Source organism: Asterias amurensis, chromosome 15 (genome assembly GCF_032118995.1).
Source record: "Asterias amurensis chromosome 15, ASM3211899v1".
Lineage (NCBI taxonomy): Eukaryota > Metazoa > Echinodermata > Asteroidea > Forcipulatida > Asteriidae > Asterias > Asterias amurensis.
Genome location: NC_092662.1, coordinates 12,136,850 through 12,160,066, shown reverse-complemented (window position 1 = coordinate 12,160,066; position 23,217 = coordinate 12,136,850). Strand labels below are relative to the sequence as shown.

General features: G+C 36.7%; 1 protein-coding gene across 2 annotated transcripts in view; it reads left to right on the top strand.

Annotated features, from left to right (window-relative positions):
* Positions 1–23,217, top strand: part of LOC139947862 (uncharacterized) — a 71,262-nt gene that overhangs the window by 31,932 nt on the left and 16,113 nt on the right. For both annotated transcript variants that reach the window (XM_071945684.1, XM_071945682.1), the window contains 10 exons: positions 1,131–1,226; positions 1,870–1,965; positions 3,201–3,296; positions 4,110–4,263; positions 5,348–5,447; positions 6,216–6,276; positions 16,811–16,918; positions 18,726–18,797; positions 19,168–19,423; positions 20,568–22,928. In XM_071945684.1, coding sequence (XP_071801785.1) covers positions 1,131–1,226; positions 1,870–1,965; positions 3,201–3,296; positions 4,110–4,263; positions 5,348–5,447; positions 6,216–6,276; positions 16,811–16,918; positions 18,726–18,797; positions 19,168–19,423; positions 20,568–22,928 — 3,400 coding nt within the window. The remainder of the gene's footprint in view (positions 1–1,130; positions 1,227–1,869; positions 1,966–3,200; positions 3,297–4,109; positions 4,264–5,347; positions 5,448–6,215; positions 6,277–16,810; positions 16,919–18,725; positions 18,798–19,167; positions 19,424–20,567; positions 22,929–23,217) is intronic.

Here is a 23,217-nt window from a genome sequence, read left to right as displayed (position 1 = left end):
CACATGATACATGTACATGTAGGTGACTCTAAGGCACTGGAAACACTTTGGTAATTGTCAAAGGCCAGTGTTCTCACGTGATGTATCCTAACATATGCATAAAATAACAAACCTGTGGAACATTTGGACCCAATTGGTCATCGAAGATGCAAGAGAATAATGAAATCTGGAAAAAACACCCTTGCTGCTTAACTTTGTGTGCTACAGCCCTGAAGTCTTTTAGTATTTGATTGAGAAATTGCCTCTTTCTCAAAAAAGAGGGAGCCGTTTATCACAAAGTTTTTACTATCAACAGCTCTCCATTGCTCGTTACCAAGTAAGTTTTCATATTAATTATTTTGAGTAATTACGAATATTGTCCCGCTCATTTTACATGTACCTTCTGTTTGGACAGCATTTATTTCTGTGTGATTATCACCACGTGCCCAGACATGGTTTTGTTGTTACTTTGTTGAAACAATTCTGTTCTGTAAAAGTGTCTGATTTCAAACAATACGAAGCAGAACTGTTGTTTTGTTTTAGAAACATTGATACTATGTTAAGAAGGGAAATATTAGAAAATGTCAATTCAAGTCATGACCTTTACTTTGACCTTTTTTATTGAATGGAAGTAGGTCAAATGTGCATTTTTGGTCTCTTCTCTATGTTTAATTATGAGACCAATTAGTATATTTACATTGTAGCACCTTGTAAGATTCTGGTCTTTGACAATTACCAATGTTGTGCATGTGTTTCAAACTTAAGTAGGATTTGGTGGAAATACGATAAGTAAAGGTTTGCGGTTACACCATGTAATGATACATTAATCTCTACATGAGTAGGAGTGGTTCTGAAAAGAACCGTTGGTTTCAACTCGATCAGTATGCTCTGATCGTCTTCTGGAGGAAAACAACATTTTCTTTTTTAACCTCAGTTACAACTTTGTAAATATAGATTAATTATTGGTTTTAAAGTTTATGTGATGCAATTTGTAACTTTTAATACTTTATAACAAATCCAACCCGTTTATGGTTGCAAATAAAATGATCCTTACCTTCCTAGAACCACCCCGACTCATTTAGAGATTATCATTACATGGTGTATACCGCAAACCTTTACTATATTATTGCTTCAAACTTGTTACTTTTTAGGAGGTGTTAGCAGAACGGTCTGAGGCAGCAGCAGCCAATGAGAAGGCGACTCAGGATCTGCTTGATACAATCAAAGATAAGGATAACCAAATCAAGGTAATTAGCTCATTTGCATATTGTTAAATATTCATGGCAGGTGTTTTAGGTAATTAGCTCATTTGCATATTGTTAAATATTAATGGCAGTTGTTTTGTCTTTGTTTATCAACAAAACTGAGTAGGGGCCTAATTGCATAGAGTTGTGTCAGCATAAAAAATTGCTTAACAACTTTCTGCTCAGCAAACATAAGCAGGAAACAAGTCACGTGACATGGTACTTTGGCTGGTAACCTTTACTTTGGTTTGCTAAAATGTTTTGTGCTGAGCTAGTTGTGCTTATAAGTAGCTCTATGAAACAGGACCAAGTTAATAGGCACGTTGGTATATTGTACCTAGTAATGTAGCATTGTTAGACATGTTAGATATGAATAAAGTGTCTGCATGTTGCAGAGTGGTCAATGGTACAAAATACATGTATGGAGTGTCTGCCTAAATAGGTACATGTAAACCTACATGTACATGAAGGTATAGCAGATATTAGTGATTTCTAGTCTGGTCAACAACTTGTCTGTGCAAAATCTAGGCCTATTGCAATACGTATTCTATTGTTGGTGTAGCATCCGTGCTTGATCTGTACATTGGGCCCTGTTCTATGCATCAGTGCCTGTTTTGTTGACGTTTATTCATTTTATTTTTGATAGGAGCTTCATGACAGACAGAATCGACTGACAGCCAATAAGAATAATGTAATTAAGGAGTTACAGAGAGAGCTGAATGACAAGGAGTACAGCATACAGGCAAGTAGCTTAGATATCAAACTAAATCTCAATCAATGGGAGACTTTGGAGATGCTGGCGGCAGCAGACATAAGTCCTTTTTTTCCAGCTCTGAGCATGTGTGTACATGGTCAGTATTGTGCACGTAGGTCCTGCATGGGCACTACTGGCGAGAACTGTGAAAAAGGACCGTCCAAAAGTATCCCATTGTTTAAAGACATTGGACACTATTGGTAATTCTCAAATACCAGTCTTCTCACTTGGTGTATCTCAACATTATGCATAAAATAGCAAACCTGTGAAAATTTGAACTCAATTGGTGGTTGAAGTTGCGAGATAATAATGGGGAAAAAAACACCCTTGTCACACGAAGTTATGTACAATCAGATGCTTGATTTCAGGACCTCAAAATCTAATTCTGAGGTCTCAAAATCAAATTCAAATATTTTAGTGGAAAAATACTTCTTTCTCACAAACTACGTTACTTCAGAAGGAAACGTTTCTCACAATGTTTTATACTATCAACACCTCTCCATTGCTTGTTACCAAGTAAGTTTTTATGCTAATAGTTACTAGCCAGTAATAACCAATAGTGTCCAGTGCCTTTAAGGTTTACATGCGTTGGTCAGAGTCTTGAAGGCATAATAGTCTAGATCTTGCCCCTGCAGAGGGTACATGACAAGTGTAAAATGCACCGTGCCAATTTAGGGTGTGTTTGAACATTTCTAACACCCACTTCAGACAGGCGTTCCAGAGCGCCCGGAAAACCAAATTATGAATTAATTACATAGCAACTTTGACGTCTGAAACAGTTTTGAGCAACTGGACGCGCTAGAAGTTAAAAGATGGACTTATGGAGCGCCTTGGTTTCATATGTCGATCTTGTCACAAGCCAAAACCTAATGTAAATGTTATGTTACATTCGCCTGTCTGAAATCAAAATTTATTTGTTTGGTGGAAATATCAATAACCCAATAATCTGACGGTAGTGCTATTCGAACACTGAATTGTTTTTGTTTTTTTGTTAAGTGCAAGCACTTTAAAAAGAATAAAAAACACGATCAACAAACAACAAACTACAAAACATATCAAGAAACAATTAAGCCGTAAACATTCCACTTTGTAATAAACTTGACTTACTGCACTGTACTTGAGCTACAATGTACATGTAGTCACAATTTTTTATTCTTTCTAATTCATAATTGTATACTGAATAGTTTCCAATTATTGATTGTTATTATAATGTTCTCCTCCAGGCTGCCGAAGATACTTTGTGTAGAGCTGAACAAGAACAAGCTATCTTACTGAATAAGATGAGAACTGCAATGGCTGACAAAGACAAGACAATTGAGGTACTTCTACCACATTTGAGCAATTGTAAAAGCAATCTTTCTACATTGCATATGACATTAATATACCCAGAGCTATTTAAAGTCACTGCGCAGTTTGGTCATTGTCAAAGACCAGTATTTAAGCTTTTATGCAAAAACATTTTGTGAGTTATTACCAATAGTGTTCACTGCCTTTAATATACATCGACCTGAGTGCTGACTCCTAATTCTAGATGCACGTCATTTTAAAAAGCTTTCTATGCACAGACTTATTTATGGCATGTGTATGACCGGGGAACTTTTTTCTCAAACAAAACTTTTAAGTAATTATTGCACAGAGTAAGTTCAAACTTAGATCATGATTTGTTCTGCTGGCGTGTAAATAATGGTTGTTTTCCTCTACCTCCATTTTGATTTCAAGTCACTTTGGAAGAATTTGACCATAGGGCGTGTCATGGCCGATCAGTTAAGAGGCTTGTGTTTCTGATCAGCGGAATGTGGGTTCGAGTCCCGGTGATAGCACTTGTGTCCTTGAGCAAGATACTTCTATCATAATTGCTTTGCCCTTTAGAGGGCACATTAAGCTGTAGGTCCTGTGTTCTAGCATTGGTAGTGCATGTAGAACCCAAAGTAGGGGTTAACCCCAGTATTTCTGGTTCATTGCAAGCACCATTTTTTAAAGCTTTCCTCGGGTTTGCAAGCTACAGTGACTAAGTTCACTTTTTGAGGCATACATTGTACATGTACTTGGTTTCATTACCAGAAATAACATGTATGTGCACAGAAACAATCTTTTTTGTAGCTTAAAATATTTGTTTCTTATTGACATTCTAGAAACTGATAGAGAGTGGACGAGAAAAGGATCGCTTATTCCGAGAGGTTCAGCAATCCAGCAATCATCAGTCACCAAGTCCTACAATCATGGCTGAGTTAGCCAATCTTAAAGACAAGAATAGCACTCTCAAGAAAGCACTGCATGATAAAGAAGGTCAGACAAAAAGGGTGATAAATTTGTTGTCTGTTTCAAGTTTACACTCCATCCAGGAATCTTTTATTAAGTTCCATGCTTCTCTTCATTGAAACCAAGTCTCGACACTCATGGGGTGAACAGGTCTTTTGCTTCAGCTGTGCCACTCATCTGGAACTGTCTACCAGTTAATCTTAGATCTTGTCTCTGTACCACAAAATTCAAATCTCCTCTCAAAAAGGACCAATTTTGTTGTGTCTGGTTTTCTTTTTTGTTTGTTTTTGGTTTTACTGCGCCTTGAACACCCAGCAGGGTGGATATGTATTATTATTATTATTATTATTATGTACATATACAATGTAAATGTTTGCAAAAAAGAATCGTCAGATGATGTGTTCAAGAATTTTCTCAGAGGTTTCTCAGCACTGTATTAACCACTTTGGATCAATGTTAAAAAATATTTTACATTCCTCTGCGAGATATTATTTTTTGGAAGTATTTTGAGCTAATGAAGTGATCATTTTCCTTCCAGTATATCATTGTCAAAGTCCTTACGGGAATCACCCATTAAAAGCAGACCCGTGTTCACCTATGATGAACTTGGGTTGTTACTCACGGTTTGGGAGTGAGCAGTTTTCTAAACCATCTTTTTTTATCTGATCAAAAGTTCATGAGGCTTAAACATGCAATGAGGGTATCGCTGCATGTGAGTTTGCTGACATAAACATTGTAAAACATTTGGGAAATTTGTTCTACCTATTGTGCATGGAACACTGAATAATGTAGTGCATTCGCCTGTACTCGTTTAACAATGGTATGTCTGGTCTGGGTGAATATACATTTTAGCTGATAAGCTGACTACAAAAACTAGAGGGCGCTCCAAAGTTGTTTTGGGGCATTAAAAAACGTCTGCTGCAAACTATTGTGGACAAATTTGTTGTGTATTCATGTCATCCAACGTGAAGTAGTTAAGATTCCCTGATTATTGATACATTTGTAGTTCTTGAATACGTTAATGGTATCACTTTGTTGTTAGTGTCTTTCTGCTTTGTAATGAATGAAACAAAGAGTTTTTATTTTCTGTTATTGTTGGTTTTCTTTGTAGCCGCCTTGAGAGAGTTGGAAAGTGATCAGCCTGATTCTGGTTTCATGCAATCCCTCAGAGATGAATTAGAGAATAAGAATAAACTCTTAACAAAAGCCAAGTAAGTACTAACAATCATAATGCCAAATCAATGCATTGTTAAAGAACATTCATAAATACCCAAGACAGTTTCGCTATTCCTATTGGTGGAGAGCACGTCACGCGAGGGTGTTTAAACCTGTGATATAAACACGTCTAGAAGTCTTTAAACATTTGTGTGGCATGCAAGCTTTACGCTGCCCGATAATCACTGTACAACCATTAGTGCGCGTATGCACAATGGTTGAGAATTGCATATATTTTGATGCTTTGAGAAACGGAGCATGAGATTGTGACAAGAACTGAACATTTTACAACAAGTTTATGATAGCTTTTCCAAAACATTTTTACATTTTTTTGTTGAAAAAAGGGCATTGATGAATTGGAATGAAAGAGTGGTACAAGGTTTTGATTGTTTTTTTAAAACCGGCAAGGTTGTGGCTGTGCGATAAAAGACCGACCACGACCCTGCAAACAGAAATAAGGCAAACAGATGATAGGCTACAACTACTGATTAATATTAGTATGAGTCTCCGCTCACTCTTCTCCTGTTCCAAACATGGTTTAATGAAATAATGGACCAGTGCCAAGGGGTAATAATATTGGAAGCGCTTTGAGATGCCCTTCGGTGTATAAAGTGCTATATATTATTATTTGTATTATATATATGTTAAGATGGGTTGGTGTGCGGCACCTCCTCTTTAGTGGATGGCAAGATGGAAGGAACGTCTGAGTGAAGAATCTGGAGTTTGGTGAATGTCATTAACGTTTTGAAATATTTCTTTTTCAGAAACACCATTGATATTCTCCAAAGAGAACAGCAATTGGAAAAACAAAACAAACTGGAAATGGTAGGTGTTGTTGTTGTTGTTGTTGTTGTTGTTGTTGTTGTTGTTGTTGTTGTTGTTGTTGTTGTTGTTGTTGTTGTTGTTGTTGTTGTTGTTGTTGTTGTTGTTGTTGTTGTTGTTGTTGTTGTTGTTGTTGTTGTTGTTGTTGTTGTTGTTGTTGTTTTTGTTGCGCTGCCTGTGGGGTCTGATCTCAACCTCATTCTGGTTATATCCTATGCTATATAACAACCTTGTACACATTGCTCCCGCGGCATATTTTTTCCCAAATGTACACTGACCGATCATTAAATCTTGAACCTTTCATTGCAAAAGTTCTTTATACAACTGATCCTCAAATCACGAACCAATACAAATGGTTGTTGATGAAAAACTGATTATCAAGGGTAGAAATTAGGAAATAAGATCGTCCAAAAAGGACGCAACAAACACTTTTCAGTCTTTTTCAGCTGCAGAGCAGTGCTAGCCTATGTAATACCAATTTCCATCCGGCACCCGTCCGTCCGTCCATCCGCATTCAGTGGAAATGTTAAAGTTTTTGGTTTAAGTTTAAGTCTTTGAGTTGATTTTTTTTTTTTTGTATGTTCAAGCCCAAGTGAGATTGTTTTATATAATTGCCAGTAATTTTTGGTAGTTTTCAGCTTCGTTTTCAAATTATGTTGGAGTTTTTGGGAATAAAAGAAATTGGGTTTTTTCAGGCTCGATCATTGACATCTTGTTTTAAAAGAAAAACCTCAAACTGAAATCTTAAATTGAAAAAGTTTTGAATTAATTTGTTTAAACAAAAACCAAACCCTCTGTCTCTGGTTGCAGTTGAACGAGCTAAAACAATGAAAACCTTAAATGGACATAACTCCTGATTGCAATGATGTACTGACTTGAAACTTTAATCAAACATTTCATTTGACAAAGAGATGCATATAAAATAATAAACTTAAGAATTAATCACTGGTTTCAGTTTAAAGACAGTGGACACTATTGGTAATTGTCAAAGACTAGTCTTCACACTTGGTGTATCTCAACATATGCATAAAATAACAAACCTGTGAAAATTTGAGCTCAACCCTTGTCACACGAAGTTGTGTGGGTTCAGATGCTTGATTTCGAGACCTCAAGTTCTAAACTTGAGGTCTCGAAATCAAATTCGTGGAAAATTACTTCTTTCTCGAAAACTATGTCACTTTAGAGGGAGCCGTTTCTCACAATGTTTTATACCATCAACCTCTCTCCATTACTCGTCACCAATTAAGGTTTTTTGATGATAATTATTTTGAGTAATTAACCAATAGTGTCTGCTGCCTTTAATGAAAAACATTAAATGGTCATAACTCCTGAGTTCAATGATGTACTGACTTGAAACTTTAATCAAATAATGCTTCTTACATATAGATATAAATCTAAAGATACATGTAAAACTCAAAGAGTGAATCACTGGTTCCAGTTGAATGAGCTGAAACAATGAAAACATTAAATAGTCATAACTCCTTATTGCAATGATGTACTTACTTGAAACTTAAGTCAAACATTGCTTCTTACATGTAGGTTCATACGGAAAGATAAAACTCAAAGAATTAATCACTGGTTCCAGTTGAATGAGCTGAAACAATGAAAACATTAAATAGTCATAACTCCTTATTGCAATGATGTACTGACTTGAAACTTAAGTCAAACATTGCTTCTTACATGTAGGTTCGTACGAAAAGATAAAACTCAAAGAATTAATCACTGGTTTCAGTTGAATGAGCTAAAACAATGAAAACATTAAATGGTCATAACTCCTTATTGCAATGATGTACTGACTTGAAACTTAAGTCAAACATTGCTTCTTACATGTAGGTTCATACGGAAAGATAAAACTCAAAGCATTAATCACTGGTTTCAGTTGAATGAGCTAAAACAATGAAAACATTAAATGGTCATAACTCCTTATTGCAATGATGTACTGACTTGAAACTTAAGTCAAACATTGCTTCTTACATGTAGGTTCATACGGAAAGATAAAACTCAAAGCATTAATCACTGGTTTCAGTTGAATGAGCTAAAACAATGAAAACATTAAATGGTCATAACTCCTTATTGCAATGATGTACTGACTTGAAACTTAAGTCAAACATTGCTTCTTACATGTAGGTTCATACGGAAAGATAAAACTCAAAGCATTAATCACTGGTTTCAGTTGAATGAGCTAAAACAATGAAAAACTTGAATAGGCATTACTCCTTATTCAAGCTTTGACAAGACAGGATATATAGACGATGTGACCTGTGACATCACATGTTTACAAAGAGCCACAGAGCCTGGACTTCCTGCAGGCAGGATTTGTACACAGCCTAATGGAAGAAATCATAAACTCTTACATTTTATGAAGATTGCACTGTCTAATTCCTATCAACTTTTGATATGATGAAAGTGGGCACATCTCAAAACTTGTCCAGCTTTTACTTTCATAACTCTTGGTTTTGTGTGGAAATTATGACACAAAATGTCAACTTTCACATAGGACATGTGTAGTATTGTGCCTGCCAGAATACTGAAAGAATATAAACAAGGTCACATTTGTTGTAAACAATGTTCACATGGTCTATACCTGAATAAAAACATCTGCACAATCATTAAGTTATAGAGATCCATACATGTAAGTCAATACACATACACACACACACGTATTATTCAAAACTTTCAATGGCATGTTATACAGTAGTACTACAAAATACAACAGGCAACAATCTCCTCAACCAAATACGAATGACAACAAGTTACAACATTATATCCAAATATTTTAAAAATTCAAAAATGAAAGTTGAATTTTATACAATGAAAATGATCCTATTCACAATGCGCAGTGCACATACACTCACGTCTCCTGTCCACCACTTTGTGTGTCAAAATGTGTACAAAAGGAATGGACTCCCCAAAAACGCAGAAATGGTAGACGCGCATTGTTCGGAGGTGCGTTAATACGTGTACGATCCTTTTGTGTGTATTTTTGACACTCAAAATGGTGGACAGGATGTGCACCAATGGTCACCACAACGCCCTAGACAGGTACATTTACAAATTACCATTCCTGAATACAAAGGAGAACTACCTAGTTTTTTCTCTGGCTTTTTTATCAATCAAACCAAAAGAGTGGCTATAAATATAGAGTCCCTCAAAAAACTGCTGTAAAGCAACAATGAACCAAATTTTTGTACATGAGATACATACAAAGGCTTTTAACAGCTAAGTGATAATTGTATTGTATTGTATTATGTTTTATTCCAAACTGGAACACACCCCATAACCCTGGGGAGGGTAACAATATAAAATAATAAAAATACATTGAATGAATAAGTCATACGTAAAAGAATTTAACTTAGAACAAAAACAAATAATCACACAGTTTGATTTTCTTTTAAAGCAGTAAAAATCTGGATTTAAAAGAAACAAACTCAAATTAAAATCTTAAAGTTTGAAATAATTTGAAATAACAAGTAGATTCATATGAAAAGATAAAACTCAAAGAATTAATCACAGGTTTCAGTTGAATGAGCTAAAACAATGAAAACATTAAATGGTCATAACTCCTTATTGCAATGATGTACTGACTTGAAACTTAAGTCAAACATTGCTCCTTATATGTAGATTAATATGAAAAGATAAAACTCAAAGAATTAATCACAGGTTTCAGTTGAATGAGCTAAAACAATGAAAAACATTAAATGGTCATTACTCCTTATTGCAATGATGTACTGACTTGAAACTTAAGTCAAACATTGCTTCTTACTTGTAGTTTCATATGAAAAGATAAAACTCAAATAATTAATCACAGGTTTAAGTTGAAGGAGCTAAAACAATGAAAAACATTAAATGGTCATAACTCCTTATTGCAATGATGTACTGACTTGAAACTTAAGTCAAACATTGCTTCTTACATGTAGATTAATATGAACAGATAAAACTCAAAGAATTAATCACAGGTTTCAGTTGAATGAGCTAAAACAATGAAAAACATTAAATGGTCATTACTCCTTATTGCAATGATGTACTGACTTGAAACTTAAGTCAAACATTGCTTCTTACTTGTAGTTTCATATGAAAAGATAAAACTCAAATAATTAATCACAGGTTTAAGTTGAAGGAGCTAAAACAATGAAAAACATTAAATGGTCATAACTCCTTATTGCAATGATGTACTGACTTGAAACTTAATTTAAACATTGCTTCTTACATGTAGATTAATATGAAGAGATAAAACTTAAAGAAATAATCACCGGTTTCCGTTGAATGAGCTAAAACAATGAAAAACATTAAATGGTCATAACTCCTTATTGCAATGATGTACTGACTTGAAACTTGAGTCAAACATTGCTTCTTAGATGTAGATTAATATGAAGAGATAAAACTTTGAGAAATAATCACTGGTTTTATTTGAATGAGCTAAAACAATAAACACATTGAATAGGCATAACAGATGCATATGAAAGGCTAAAACTCAACGAGACCGAGTGCATCACTGAAGAGTGCAAAGTTTTAATCAAATAATTATTGCTGCTTAGATGCATAAAATATGAACAGATAACACTCAAAGATCACTGGTTCCAGTTGAATGAGCTAAATCAATGAAAACCTTAAATGTCATAACCTCATACTTGTCAACATCCCCACCCCTTTGACCTTCAGTTGATCAAATGATTGGTTTTTCTGTCAGTCATTGGTTCTATCTGGTGATCAGCAGCTCGCCATGGCAGCTTCGCTGTTCTAGTATATTCTTGTTAAGGCATTTTTTGCTATGTCGATATCATGATGAAAGGCTAGAGATGAAATCATTTGATGAATATTAAATGAGCATAGGGAACAAAAATAACCCCATTAACCTTCAACAGGTTTTACCGCTCAACAATATTTTAGCGCTGGCGAGTTTTTTGTGACAGGAGAACATTATGAATAATTTCCATCCTCATCGTCTGCACCAAATGCAAATCTGTGTACCGACAATATAATGCTTATAGTAATAGTAATAAAGTCTAATGCGCACATATCCACCCTGTTGGGTGTTCAAGGCACAGAATGTCGTCATAAAGGTCAACTATCTTTTAAAAGTGCTGGCTGTTTCGGAGACTGATTTATTGGTTGTTTCTTTTAGTTTTACAACCAAATTTAGACTGACAAATATGAAAATACTTTGTTGTTGAATCTTGCAACTATTTTGATAAGTTAAGAATTCATCAACACATTTTGTATCTTAAAAAGTTTACAAAAGAAACGTGCACGCAGAGTGCGGTGCACAAACCAATGCTTTTTAAGAATCTCTGGTTTGTGAAAACAATAATTTTATACTAGCCAAACATTGTGTCGATTCTGCTTAACATTGTCTGTTCATTCTCAGCTTCGATTTGTAGCTAGTGTTGAAACAATATTTGCTCCATTTTCCTGCTATAAAAATACTTTAGTAACCTTTATAGACTAATAAACAACCAGCTTAGATAAATGTGAGTAAATGTTTTAGAATTGTTATGGTGCATGGTTTGATGTGATTGAAGGCTCCTGTTGTTCATTTTACATGTTTTGTTCATTCATAGCAATCTGATCACCGATCCGATTTGGCCTTAGGGGTCGACCAATGCAACAACACAGCATGTCTTTAAGACCTTTCCGAAACTTCTTGTATTTGAAGACGTAAATGATGGGATTGATCACTGAGTTCATTTTGTACATGAAAGTGAACACAGAAGAGAATGAAAGGCTGTAGCACCATTCTGTCATTGCACCTGGCAAGCAGATAATGAACAAAAAAGACTGTGGTGTCCACAGAACAAACAGAGCACCCATGACTATCCTTAGCATGCTGATCACATTCTGTCTGGCCTGTAAAAGCTCAAGGGCTGCTCCTTGTACATTCTGTTGTTTGAGTTGTTGAGCACTTCTCTTGAGAGTGGCTTGGATCTTGTAGTAAGCCCAAGCCATAAAAAGGATGGGCAGCAGGTAGGCAAATAGAAAGAAGAGCACAGTTGTTACACTCATCATGGTGTAAAATGAGTCGGACAATCTACAACCAAGCCAGTAGGTATCATTGCTAGCATTCGTTGTGAACAAACGAGGGCTTGAAAATAGAAATGACATCCCTAATGATAACAAAATGATCATGATAACTTTTTTAGGAGACATCTTTCTGGGATAGTGCAGTGGATGCACTATTCCTATATATCGTTCATAGGTCACCAGACACAGGGCATAACTTGATGAGTAGACTGTTAACATTTCCACAAATCCACTGCTGAATAATCTGCAACAGATATCTCTACCAATGAAACTCTCTATTTGAAAGCACGCAATTTGGGGAATGATAAAAAGGAAGTGACAGCAAAAAATGCTGTCAACAACAGCAAGATATGCCAGCAAGTAGTTTGTTGTGTTGTGGAGGCTTTTGGTGCGAAAGACGACCAACCAAGCTAGAGTGTTGAGAACCAAGCCAACAAATCCCTGTACAGGTGCAATGTTAAGAGCCCAATGCACCAACACTATTGTTTGCCCAGTGCCATCCATTTTCTGTATTTTGAACACCTATCACTTGCCCGATGCTATGGTCAATATTTTGAACACTATCACTTGCCCGGTGCTATGGTCAATATTTTGAATACTATCACTTGCCCGGTGCTTTGGTCAATATTTTGAACACTATCACTTGCCCGATGCTATGGTCAATATTTTGAACACTATCACTTGCCCGGTGCTATGGTCAATATTTTGAATACTATCACTTGCCCGATGCTATGGTCAATATTTTGAATACTATCACTTGCCCGGTGCTATGGTCAATATTTTGAATACTATCACTTGCCCGGTGCTATGGTCAATATTTTGAATACTATCACTTGCCCGGTGCTATGGTCAATATTTTGAACACTATCACTTGCCCGGTGCTTTGGTCAATATTTTGAATACTATCACTTGCCCGGTGCTATGGTCAATATTTTGAACACTATCACTTGCCCGGTGCTATGGTCAATATTTTGAACACTATCACTTGCCCGGTGCTTTGGTCAATATTTTGAATACTATCACTTGCCCGGTGCTATGGTCAATATTTTGAACACTATCACTTGCCCGGTGCTATGGTCAATATTTTGAACACTATCACTTGCCCGGTGCTTTGGTCAATATTTTGAATACTATCACTTGCCCGATGCTATGGTCAATATTTTAAACACTATCGTTTGCCCGGTGCTATAGTCTTAAACTGATGCTGGTAATGTTCGATCGTAGTTATCACCTTTCATCAATGAAGAACTGTACTTGTGGATATACATGTAACAAGATCATTTCTCACTTTTCACGTTGATGACACACACACAGAAGCTTTTTTTAAAGTTATTTTTCACTGTAGAGTCTGATGGGTGTAAGCATACAGTCTTTGTATGTTCTACACCAAGTGATGTTGCAATACATGTAAGAATCTTCAATACTACTGTTTGCTGCTGGAATGTTTGATGTAGTTTGTAAATGCCAGGGAACTTCAGTCGTTTTACACACTAAAATGAGAACAAGTTCAAAGTTGACAGAAATAATAAATAAGTGATGAAGTCTAAGATGGTCAGCCAAAAATCTTCCAGTCTGCTCTCTGCTGTTGTTCCTTGAAACTGTGCTTTCTTAATGACAGCGTTCATTGGATTACAAATAGTCAATGTATGTGAGTGCAATGGTGAGAAAATGTTCACAAGTTGAAGTCTGAAGTTGAAGTCTGATGGAACATCATGACATAAACCTTGTAAATGCATGCAGCTTGCCCAACAATCATCCAGTCAAATGACAAGCATCTACTTTGGTGGTATATCATATTCAATAAACACGCCTCTCACAATCCTGCGAAATTGCTAAATTAATTTTGGAATAAAGCTTCTTTTGAAGTAATGTACATGTAATAACTCATTTGTAACAGAACAATAGCTGTCATTTGCTAATAGCTGCAATCACTTCATGTAGGTCAGTTTTTTATAACGTTATAATTGCACCTTTACCTGGAATTAAAAGCTTTTTTTTTTGTAGCTATCATCATGATGAAAGAGATTAATCATTTTTAATGAATACTGATGAAAATCCTTTACACAAATGTTTCGAAATGTAATGTGGGTGAGGGTGTTATATACACGCCTCTCTTAATATTTATGCATGACGTCATAATTCTAACCCAAAATGAAGCTATGGCGCACGTCCGCCACTACTTGCAGTGGCTGCGCCCACCTCGTTTTGGGTTATAGACGACGTACCTTATGCATGCACTGTAAGAGAGGCATATTTGGAAGGACATGTCAATGTATCCTGGATGAAGACAAAGTAAATGCATTATCCGCATAAATTGTCCGCGACTTTTGAGCATAGTATTAATTCAATGGGCTATGTCATTGTATCAATTGTATTATCTCAACTGCACTGAGTGTTTCTAGGTAAGGGTAATTACCTAGTTGACTAAAAAATATAACACATTGCTATAACACACTTATTTTCTTGTACTGAGCGCATTGGGTATAATTCACGTACACGCGGATAATAGTCGAGTGTTGTCACATTGGCGACCAATTGGGAGTTCTTTGTGGAAGATCCAACCAATCAGACAAAAACATTTTTCTAACCTGATAAATTCGGCATCAGCTTTTTATAGACCAACTCGTCCGATCCAAGGCAACATGTTCCTTGGTTTGATGTGATGGAGGGCTCCTATTGTTCATCTAACCAGTTCGTTCCTTCATAGGAATCTGAACAACAATCTGGTCTGGTCTTAGAGGTTGCTTAATGCAACAACACAGCATGTCTTTAAGACCTTTCCGAAACTTCTTGTATTTGAAGATGTAAATGATGGGATTGATCGCAGAGTTCATTTTGTACATGATTTCGAATGCAAAGTTTAGAGTGACTGAATAATGAATGTAGCACCATTCTTGCATTGCATCTGGTAGGCAGATTGCCACATACAAAGACGCTGGTGTCCACAGAACAACCAATGCACCCATGACAATCTTTTAAAAGCCATTATACACTTTCGGTAAACAGTATTGTCCAAGTCCCACACTTCGTGCATCACAACTTATATATAAAATAACAAACCTGTGAAAATTTAGGCTCAATCGGTCATCGGAGTCAGGAGAAAATAACGGGAAAACCCACTCTTGTTTCGCCGTGTCATGACATGTGTTTAAAATAAATCCGTAATTCTCGCTATCGAGAATTGATATTGTTTTAATGTTTTCTCAAAAAGTAAAGCATTTCATGGAATAATATTTCAAGAGAAGTCTTTCACCATTACCTTCTGTAACCCCTGTAAATTATTTGTAAATCTGTGAATTTTTTTTAAATTTTTTTTCCCGTACCGAAAGTGTACAGTATAATGGCTTTAAGCATGCTGATCACATTCTGTCTGGCCTGTAAAATCCTGCGAAATTGCTAAATTAATTTTGGATTAAAGCTTCTTTTGAAGTGATGTACATGTACATGTAATGACTCATTTGTAACAGAACAATAACTGTCATTTGCTAATAGCTGCAATTACTTCATGTAGCTCAGTTTTTTATAACGTTATAATTGCACCTTTACCTGGAATTAAAAGCTTTTTTTTATAGCTATCATCATGATGAAAGAGATTAATATTTGTTAATGAATATTAAATGGGCGCATGGTACAAAAGTCAACAGGTTGTTGTTGATGGGAACTAATATCGCATCAAAAGCTCTTTTTGGCTAGCTGCAGAGCAGTGCGAGCATATGTAATACCAGTTTCCGTCTGGCGTCTGTCTGGTTGTCCTTCCGGCCGTTAAATTTTTGGTTTAAGTTTAAGTCTTTGAGATGGAATTTCTTTTGTATGTTCACACCCAAGTGAGAGTATTATATACAATTGCCAGTAATTTTCAGCTATGTCTTCAAATAATGTTGAAGTTTTTGGAATAACAGAAATGTTTTTTCAGGCTCAATCATTGACATCTGGACTTCAAACTAAAACTAAAAAAATCAAACTAAAATCTTTACTTGAAAAAGTTTTGAATTAATTTGTTAAAAAAAATAAAAACTCTCTGTCACTGGTTCCTGTGGAATGAACTAAAACAGTGAAAACCTTAAATTTTTAAACACCTCATTAATATTGCAATGATGAATTAGTTTAACTTTTATCAAATATCACTGCTTACATATAATATGAAAAGATAAAACTCAAAGATCACTGGTTCCAGTTGAATGAGCTTAAGCAATGAAAACTCTAAATTGTTATTGCTTCATACTTGTCAATGTCCCCACCCCTTTGACCATCAGTTGATCAAATGATTGGTTTTTCTGTCAATCATTGGTTCTACCTGGTCATTGGCAGCTAGCCATGGCAGCTTCGCTGTTCTACAAATGTTCTAGTTTAATCTCATAATCTCGTTCAATCTCATTTGAATTACCATTCAAAATTGAAAAATACTTTACAAAATCATTAAAAATCATGAAAGCTACAGTTGCATGGTGCCCTGATTGATTGTACTGACTATTTGATTTGATTGATTTGATTGATTTGATTGATTGTATTGATTATTCAGGGTAAACTGAGACGTGAGATTATTGAGTTACAAAGTGAGGTTCAAGCTAAACAGGATCACATTGATGCTTTAATACATGCTGGGAAAGTCAAAGATAATATCATAAAGGTAAGTCATATACCACCCCCCCCCCCCACCCAAGTATTATCTAGATACAGAAATTGTTAGAGTGGATAATGCAAAATGTGGGAGTAGACTCCAGAGTAGGTTTCTGCACAGTACAGGATCATGATGAAGATGAAAACTAATTACCCAACAACGCTGGGTTGAATGTTGTGTAACCACAATGAACCGAGCATTGTAGATGCAAAATTCAACCCTGACCTACTGATTTCCTTAGTTATTTCTGTACTTTTTTTTGAAAAGGGCTACATCCAGTACTGAACCACAAACCACCCAAACCATCATGTTTTCTGGATCTTAAAGGCACTGGACACCTTTGGTAATTATCAAAGACCAGTCTTCTCACTGGGTGTATCTCAACATATGCATAAAATAACAAACCTGTGAAAATTTGAACTCAATTGGTTGTCATAGTTGCAAGATAATAATGGAAGAAAAACCACCCTTGTCACACAAAGTTGTGTGCTTTCAGATGCTTGATTTTGGGACCTCAAAATCTAATTCTGAGGTCTCAAAATCAAATTCAAATATTTGAGTGGAAAATAACTTCTTTCGCGAAAACTGCATTACTTCAGAGGGAGCTGTTTCTCACAATGTTTTATACTATCAACAGCTCTCCATTGCTTGTAACCATGTTAGTTTTTATGCTAACAATTATTTTGAAAAATTACCACTGGTGTCCACTGCCTTTAATAAATAATTTAAACATAGCGAATGTATTCATGTTGGATGGTTTCAATCTCACCGTTCTACAAATCATTTTTTTAGGACTGATTTACGAGAACATCAGAATGAAGAAAGATGCACTTTGATACAAACAATGTACAAAAAACAAATTTTGTAAGAAATTATATCTCCCACAAGAGAAGTTACAGCAAATTTGTGTGGTGTAAAGACTATTTATTCATTGAAACAATGCTTTCAACTGGCGAGAAGATTTTAAATGATGATAAGGTTAAAATAAGGAAATGCAGAGGAAAAAAAACTGTTAATTGACGTGTTTTTATTTTTGTTTTTTCCATTTACTGTGACTATTGAATATTTTACTGTATGTCAAGCTTGGTTGAAGATTCAAGGCACTGGACACTGTTTTCATAAAAACTTGCTTGTTAACGATCAGTGGAGAGCTGTTGATAGTATAAAACATTGTGACAAACGGTTCCCTCTGGAGTAACATAACGAGAAAGAATTAATTTTCCACTAAAATATTTGAATTCAATTTTCGAGACCTCAGAATTTGATTTTGAGATCTCCAAATCAAGCATCTGAAAGCACACAACATGGGTGTTTTTATCTTTCCATTATTATCTCGCAACTTCGACGACCAACTGAGCTCAAATTTTCACAGGTTTGTTATTTTGTGCATAATGTTGTAATACACAAAGTGAGAAGACTGATCTTTGTCAATTACCAAAGGTGTCCAGGGGTGGGTTTCACAAAGAGTTAGGACTAGTCTTATCTCGAGTTAGGACCAGTTACTCGTCCTAACTTAGGACTATCCATGCAATTTGTATATCTCCTAGGACTAGTCCTAAGTTAGGACTAGTCTTAACTCTTTGTGAAATCGACCCCAGTCCCTTTAATTTCTGCCTCTAGTGGCACAGACCCACTGCATTATTCCATGTTCCACTTGCACTGGTAGCTACTTTTAAACATGCAAGAACAAGGAAACTTATCGTCAATAATTTTATATTTTGATACTTTAGCTCTTTGGCGATTTAACAAATAAAATGCGATAATAGCGCTTTATAACCATTCTATTTGTTGATTGCTGTTTGTTTTAAATTGACAGGAGATTCGCTTAGAGCAAACTAACCTACCAGTCCGGACAGCAGTGATGGGTGGTGAGGTTGAAGGAAATCAGGTACATGTTAAGACCAATTAGATTCTACATGTAACCTATTTTTATTTGTTTTATGTGTGCCTTTAACTACATTGTATCTTGATGGTCAGTTCTTTTCCTTTTTTAAAAATTCTGTAAATAATTTTACACATTTCTTTGGCTTCAAGTGGAAGTGTAGTTAATTTTTGTCTGTGCTAGTTTAAATTTATTTTTATAACAATAATAGTACCAAGCATTTCAATACACTCTACTTTGAAAACAAAACCAAAGCACTAATACCAGACCCATGGAACACCAGTAGATTTAGGAGCCTCGCTGAAAAACAAATTACCGGCAACTTTAAGGGTATTCAAACATTAATCTGTTGCCAATAATGTTTTGATGTTGACAGCTTCAGCAGATCTTACAGGATCAGATGAGGGAGTTGGGTAGATTAAGTGATGCTCTGCGTGCAGAGAGACAGCTGTATGTTAACATTACACAGAGTGGCAGTGGAGATAGGGAGAGTAGTCCACGTTCTAATGATGGTCTGTCTATAGAGCTAGCTGCAGTACAGACACTCAGGAGACAACTAGAAGATGGGATAAGACGTAATGATGCAATGAGGGAGCAGTTAGAGAGACAAGTCAATCAAGACGATCATAGAGGTAGCTATACACTCCTGTTCAGTATAATGATGATTAGAATAAGGGCATAGGTCAATATGATGTTAATCATAGAGTTGTATAACAGAACTAGAGGTAGCGTTCTCCCGTAACACTACTGAAAATCTGGGCCCAATTTCATAGAGCTGCTGAGCACAAAAGTTTGCTAAGCATTACATTTCTTCCTTGATAAAAACAGGATTACCAACCAAATTCCCATTTATTGCATATTGCTTGTTACTGGTATTTAGCTGTTGTTTGCTTATCCTGAAAATCAAGTGGAAATTTTGTTTTTAATCCTTTTTTAGTGAGGAAGAAATTTCAATCTAATCGAATTTTTGTGCGTAGCAGCTCTATCAAATTGGACCCTGGCCTGACCATTTTACATTGTACCAATTATTGAGTCCGTAACTCTGCCCAGTTGCACATCCATGCAACACCAAGATAAAAATGTGGTTCTATTTTTGACTATTTGATTTTTCTCTCATCCCAAGTTTGGTCTTTTCACACTATGACATTTTAACATGGTTTTGACCAGTGAAGAGCCCTCAATCCGTGTCGAAACCAACCCTGCTGGGGAGTTGGGTTGAGAGCTCTCAATACTTGTCGAAAATTTCAGCCGGTGTCATAAGCCATTGTGTGAACACTTCTGGGTCTATTTTTTTATTTGTGTTGAGGTTTGCTTGCCAGTCCGCACACAGTAGCATGGGCTTGGATCTGTAAGGGGCCCTGGCAAAGTTATACGGGTATACAAGCTGATTTTGTGCACTAGTCTGAAAGCAGAGCGGACTTGAACCGTGTTGAATTTTTTTTTCGAGCAAACATGGAGTTGACTCATGTAGATTTTGACAAGAATGATACTTGGATACCTAAAGATTACTCATACCATGTGTCATTAACAGCTGCTTGCCTTCCATTTAGTCTAATGTCGAACATATCCACAATTCATACACAGCATTGTTGCATTCATAGATCAATCATTCAAGCTTATCTTTTAGTGAATTGTTTGTGAGTAGATAAACGATAAGGTGATATAACAAGCAAAATCTGTAAAACAAGGTAATTTTCATTGTTCCATCAAGTGTAGACATACATGTAGGGTATCATCTGATGTTTTGTTGTTGTCCCATTTGATTTGTTTTCTTAGATTCATCTCCCAGATCAGCAGCAGCGATGCAATCTAAAGAGATGCAGACATTACGTAACCAGCTGGAAGACAGTAGTCGCTGGAATGCTTCTTTACAATCAAGACTTGATGAAATGAGACAAAGAGTGGGTGGAGTGGGTAGAGATGTCGACCCAGAGCAAACTACAGGCAATGATCAACACATTCCTTTCAGCACAGAGATCAGTGATTCTAGGCAACAACCACTTCAAACCATTCCTGAATTACAGCAAGAAGTTGCATCGCTCAAGACCCAGCTTCAAGATGCTGAGCATAGGAGGAGATCTCTTGAGGATGCCCTGGATCGCCAGGAGGTTGAGAGCCTTCGCAGTATTCCTGGCCAAGAGGAAGACTCTCCAAGTGTAGCTCTGACTAATGCGTATCAAAAGAGGATTCAAGAGTTAGAGAGGAGGTTAGGGGACAGTGAGCAGCAGAAGCAGTCAGCAAAGCAACAATTAGAAGCAGCTTTGTTGAATCAATCCAGGGGAGATGAAGAAGAAGGCCCAGTTGTAGCAATCTTGAAACAGCAACTTGACCAAGCCAAGACGCTACTCAGAGAGAAAGATCATCAGCTTCAACAGAAGGAGCAACAGAATCAGTCACTGAGGCATCATCTTGGTATTGGACCAGACTCGCCCATTCATCCTGGACGGAGTATGCTTGCCAATCTACACCAGGAGAATGCTAGATTGCAACAGGATGGTCAGGAGTTGGTTGATAAGAACCAAGCCATGGCCAGACAGCTGCAGACGTTTCAAACTCAAATCAACAAACTCCATCAGGTCAACAATGCCTTACAGCAACGGCTAGAAAACCCTCCTACTGGTGAACCATCACAGCAGGATCATCTGGTTCCTATTCTCAAAAACCAATTGGATCAAGCCAAAGCGTTGATCCAAGAAAAGGATCGACAGAATCAGATTCTGAGAGAGCTCCTTAGAATGAGTCCGGACGCTCCTCTCGAAGAAGGCAAGGAATTCATTGATAAACTGCAAAAACGGAACCAACATTTGAAGTCCAAGTTTAATCAAGCCCTCCAAGGAGCAGAAGATTTGAAAGCAGAACTTGAAGCGATAACTAGTGAGCTTGAAAGTTTGAAGCAAGCAACCCCAAGGAGTATCAATCCTGAGATCAATCGACTTCAGAAGCAGCTGAGAAATGCACATAATCTGAATGAGCTTCTAAAGAGACATATAGACCTGAATAGCTCCCAGGATACAGACCAACCGAGCTTCAATCCAGAATTGATTGTAGATTTGGCAAAGGAGATAGAACGACTTCAAGATCAACTCAGTCAATCACAGGAGAAAAAGAAGACTTCATCTTCAAAAGAAATAGAAAGAAGTGCCTTGAAGGTGTCACCTCCTGATGCTAATGCATTTGGAGCCTTACGACAAGAGCTTAAGAAATCTCAGTCTGAGCTCGAAGACTTGAAACGTAAATATAGAGGACTCCAAGTAAAACTTCAAGCGACTGAAGGTACAGTCCATCACCAGGCAGAGCGCATCAATCGCTTCCGTAGAGAGATGCATAATGCAGGTCTAGCACCTCCATCAACTCCAAAGAGATTTCACAGTGACTCAAATCTGCTACATCTCAGTAATTCTGGAGTCAGTCCACGTAGGCTTTCAGGAATTAATCTCAGCATGTTCGCCCCAGGAGGAGGTGACAGTTCAACATCTACAAGTCCTTGTCCATCTGAACGAGGGGGACTTGATGATGTGTCAGTCAGTGAATTTGGACTGACTGATAATGTAGAGGATCTCAGACAACAGATCTCAATGCTGAAAAGTCAAGTTGATCGTTACAAGCGCATCATCAGACACCTACAGCGCCGACTCCGTAATGAAGAACATTCACGCAGTCCAAATAGAGCCCCAAGCCCCATGAGCGATAGCAGCTCTAGTGGCTGGTTTGAACTCACAGCAAATCAAGATGCCTTTGAGAGATTAAAACAAGAGGTAGATAACTTAAGAGCACAGGTACATGAAACCAATGAAGCTAATGCTACTCTCAAACACATAAACACTGACCTACAAGATCAACTGCAGGTAGTCGATGCAGCTACGGCCTCTAGAGGGCGCTGTTTAAGTGATGAGATGCTCAAATCACAAGAGGGAGAAATTGCTGTGCTGAAAAAGCAGTTACAAGAATCTCAGAATCTGTGTGGATTATTGAAGTCGATGATGAATGAGGCTTTACATGCTATGGAGGAAGTCGTGGAGAAACATGGAGGTGATAAAGAGAAGGAACGCAACATCTCACCCAGTAAGATCAGTCATGTCCAGTATAAGATGCAGAAGAGCAGGGACTTGGCTGATAAACTCAATCAAGTACTTCAAGGTAAGATAAATGTCTCATTAACTTCATCCACTTTGAAGTACAAAATACTAAAATGTGAATGTTTTTTAAGTGGCGCGCAATAATTCAAAACAGTTTGTTCAACAAAAATTGCAGCCATGTGACGTCAAAATCTGCATGGCATTCGCATATGAACCGAGCTTTAGGTGTTCTTATTGCAATAAAAAAAATGAATGGAAAATTTAATTTATCAACCTCCCTCTGTACCCCTATTCTCTAACACTGAAATTGAAACAAATTGTTTTTATGAAATGGTTGATAGAGGAGAAGT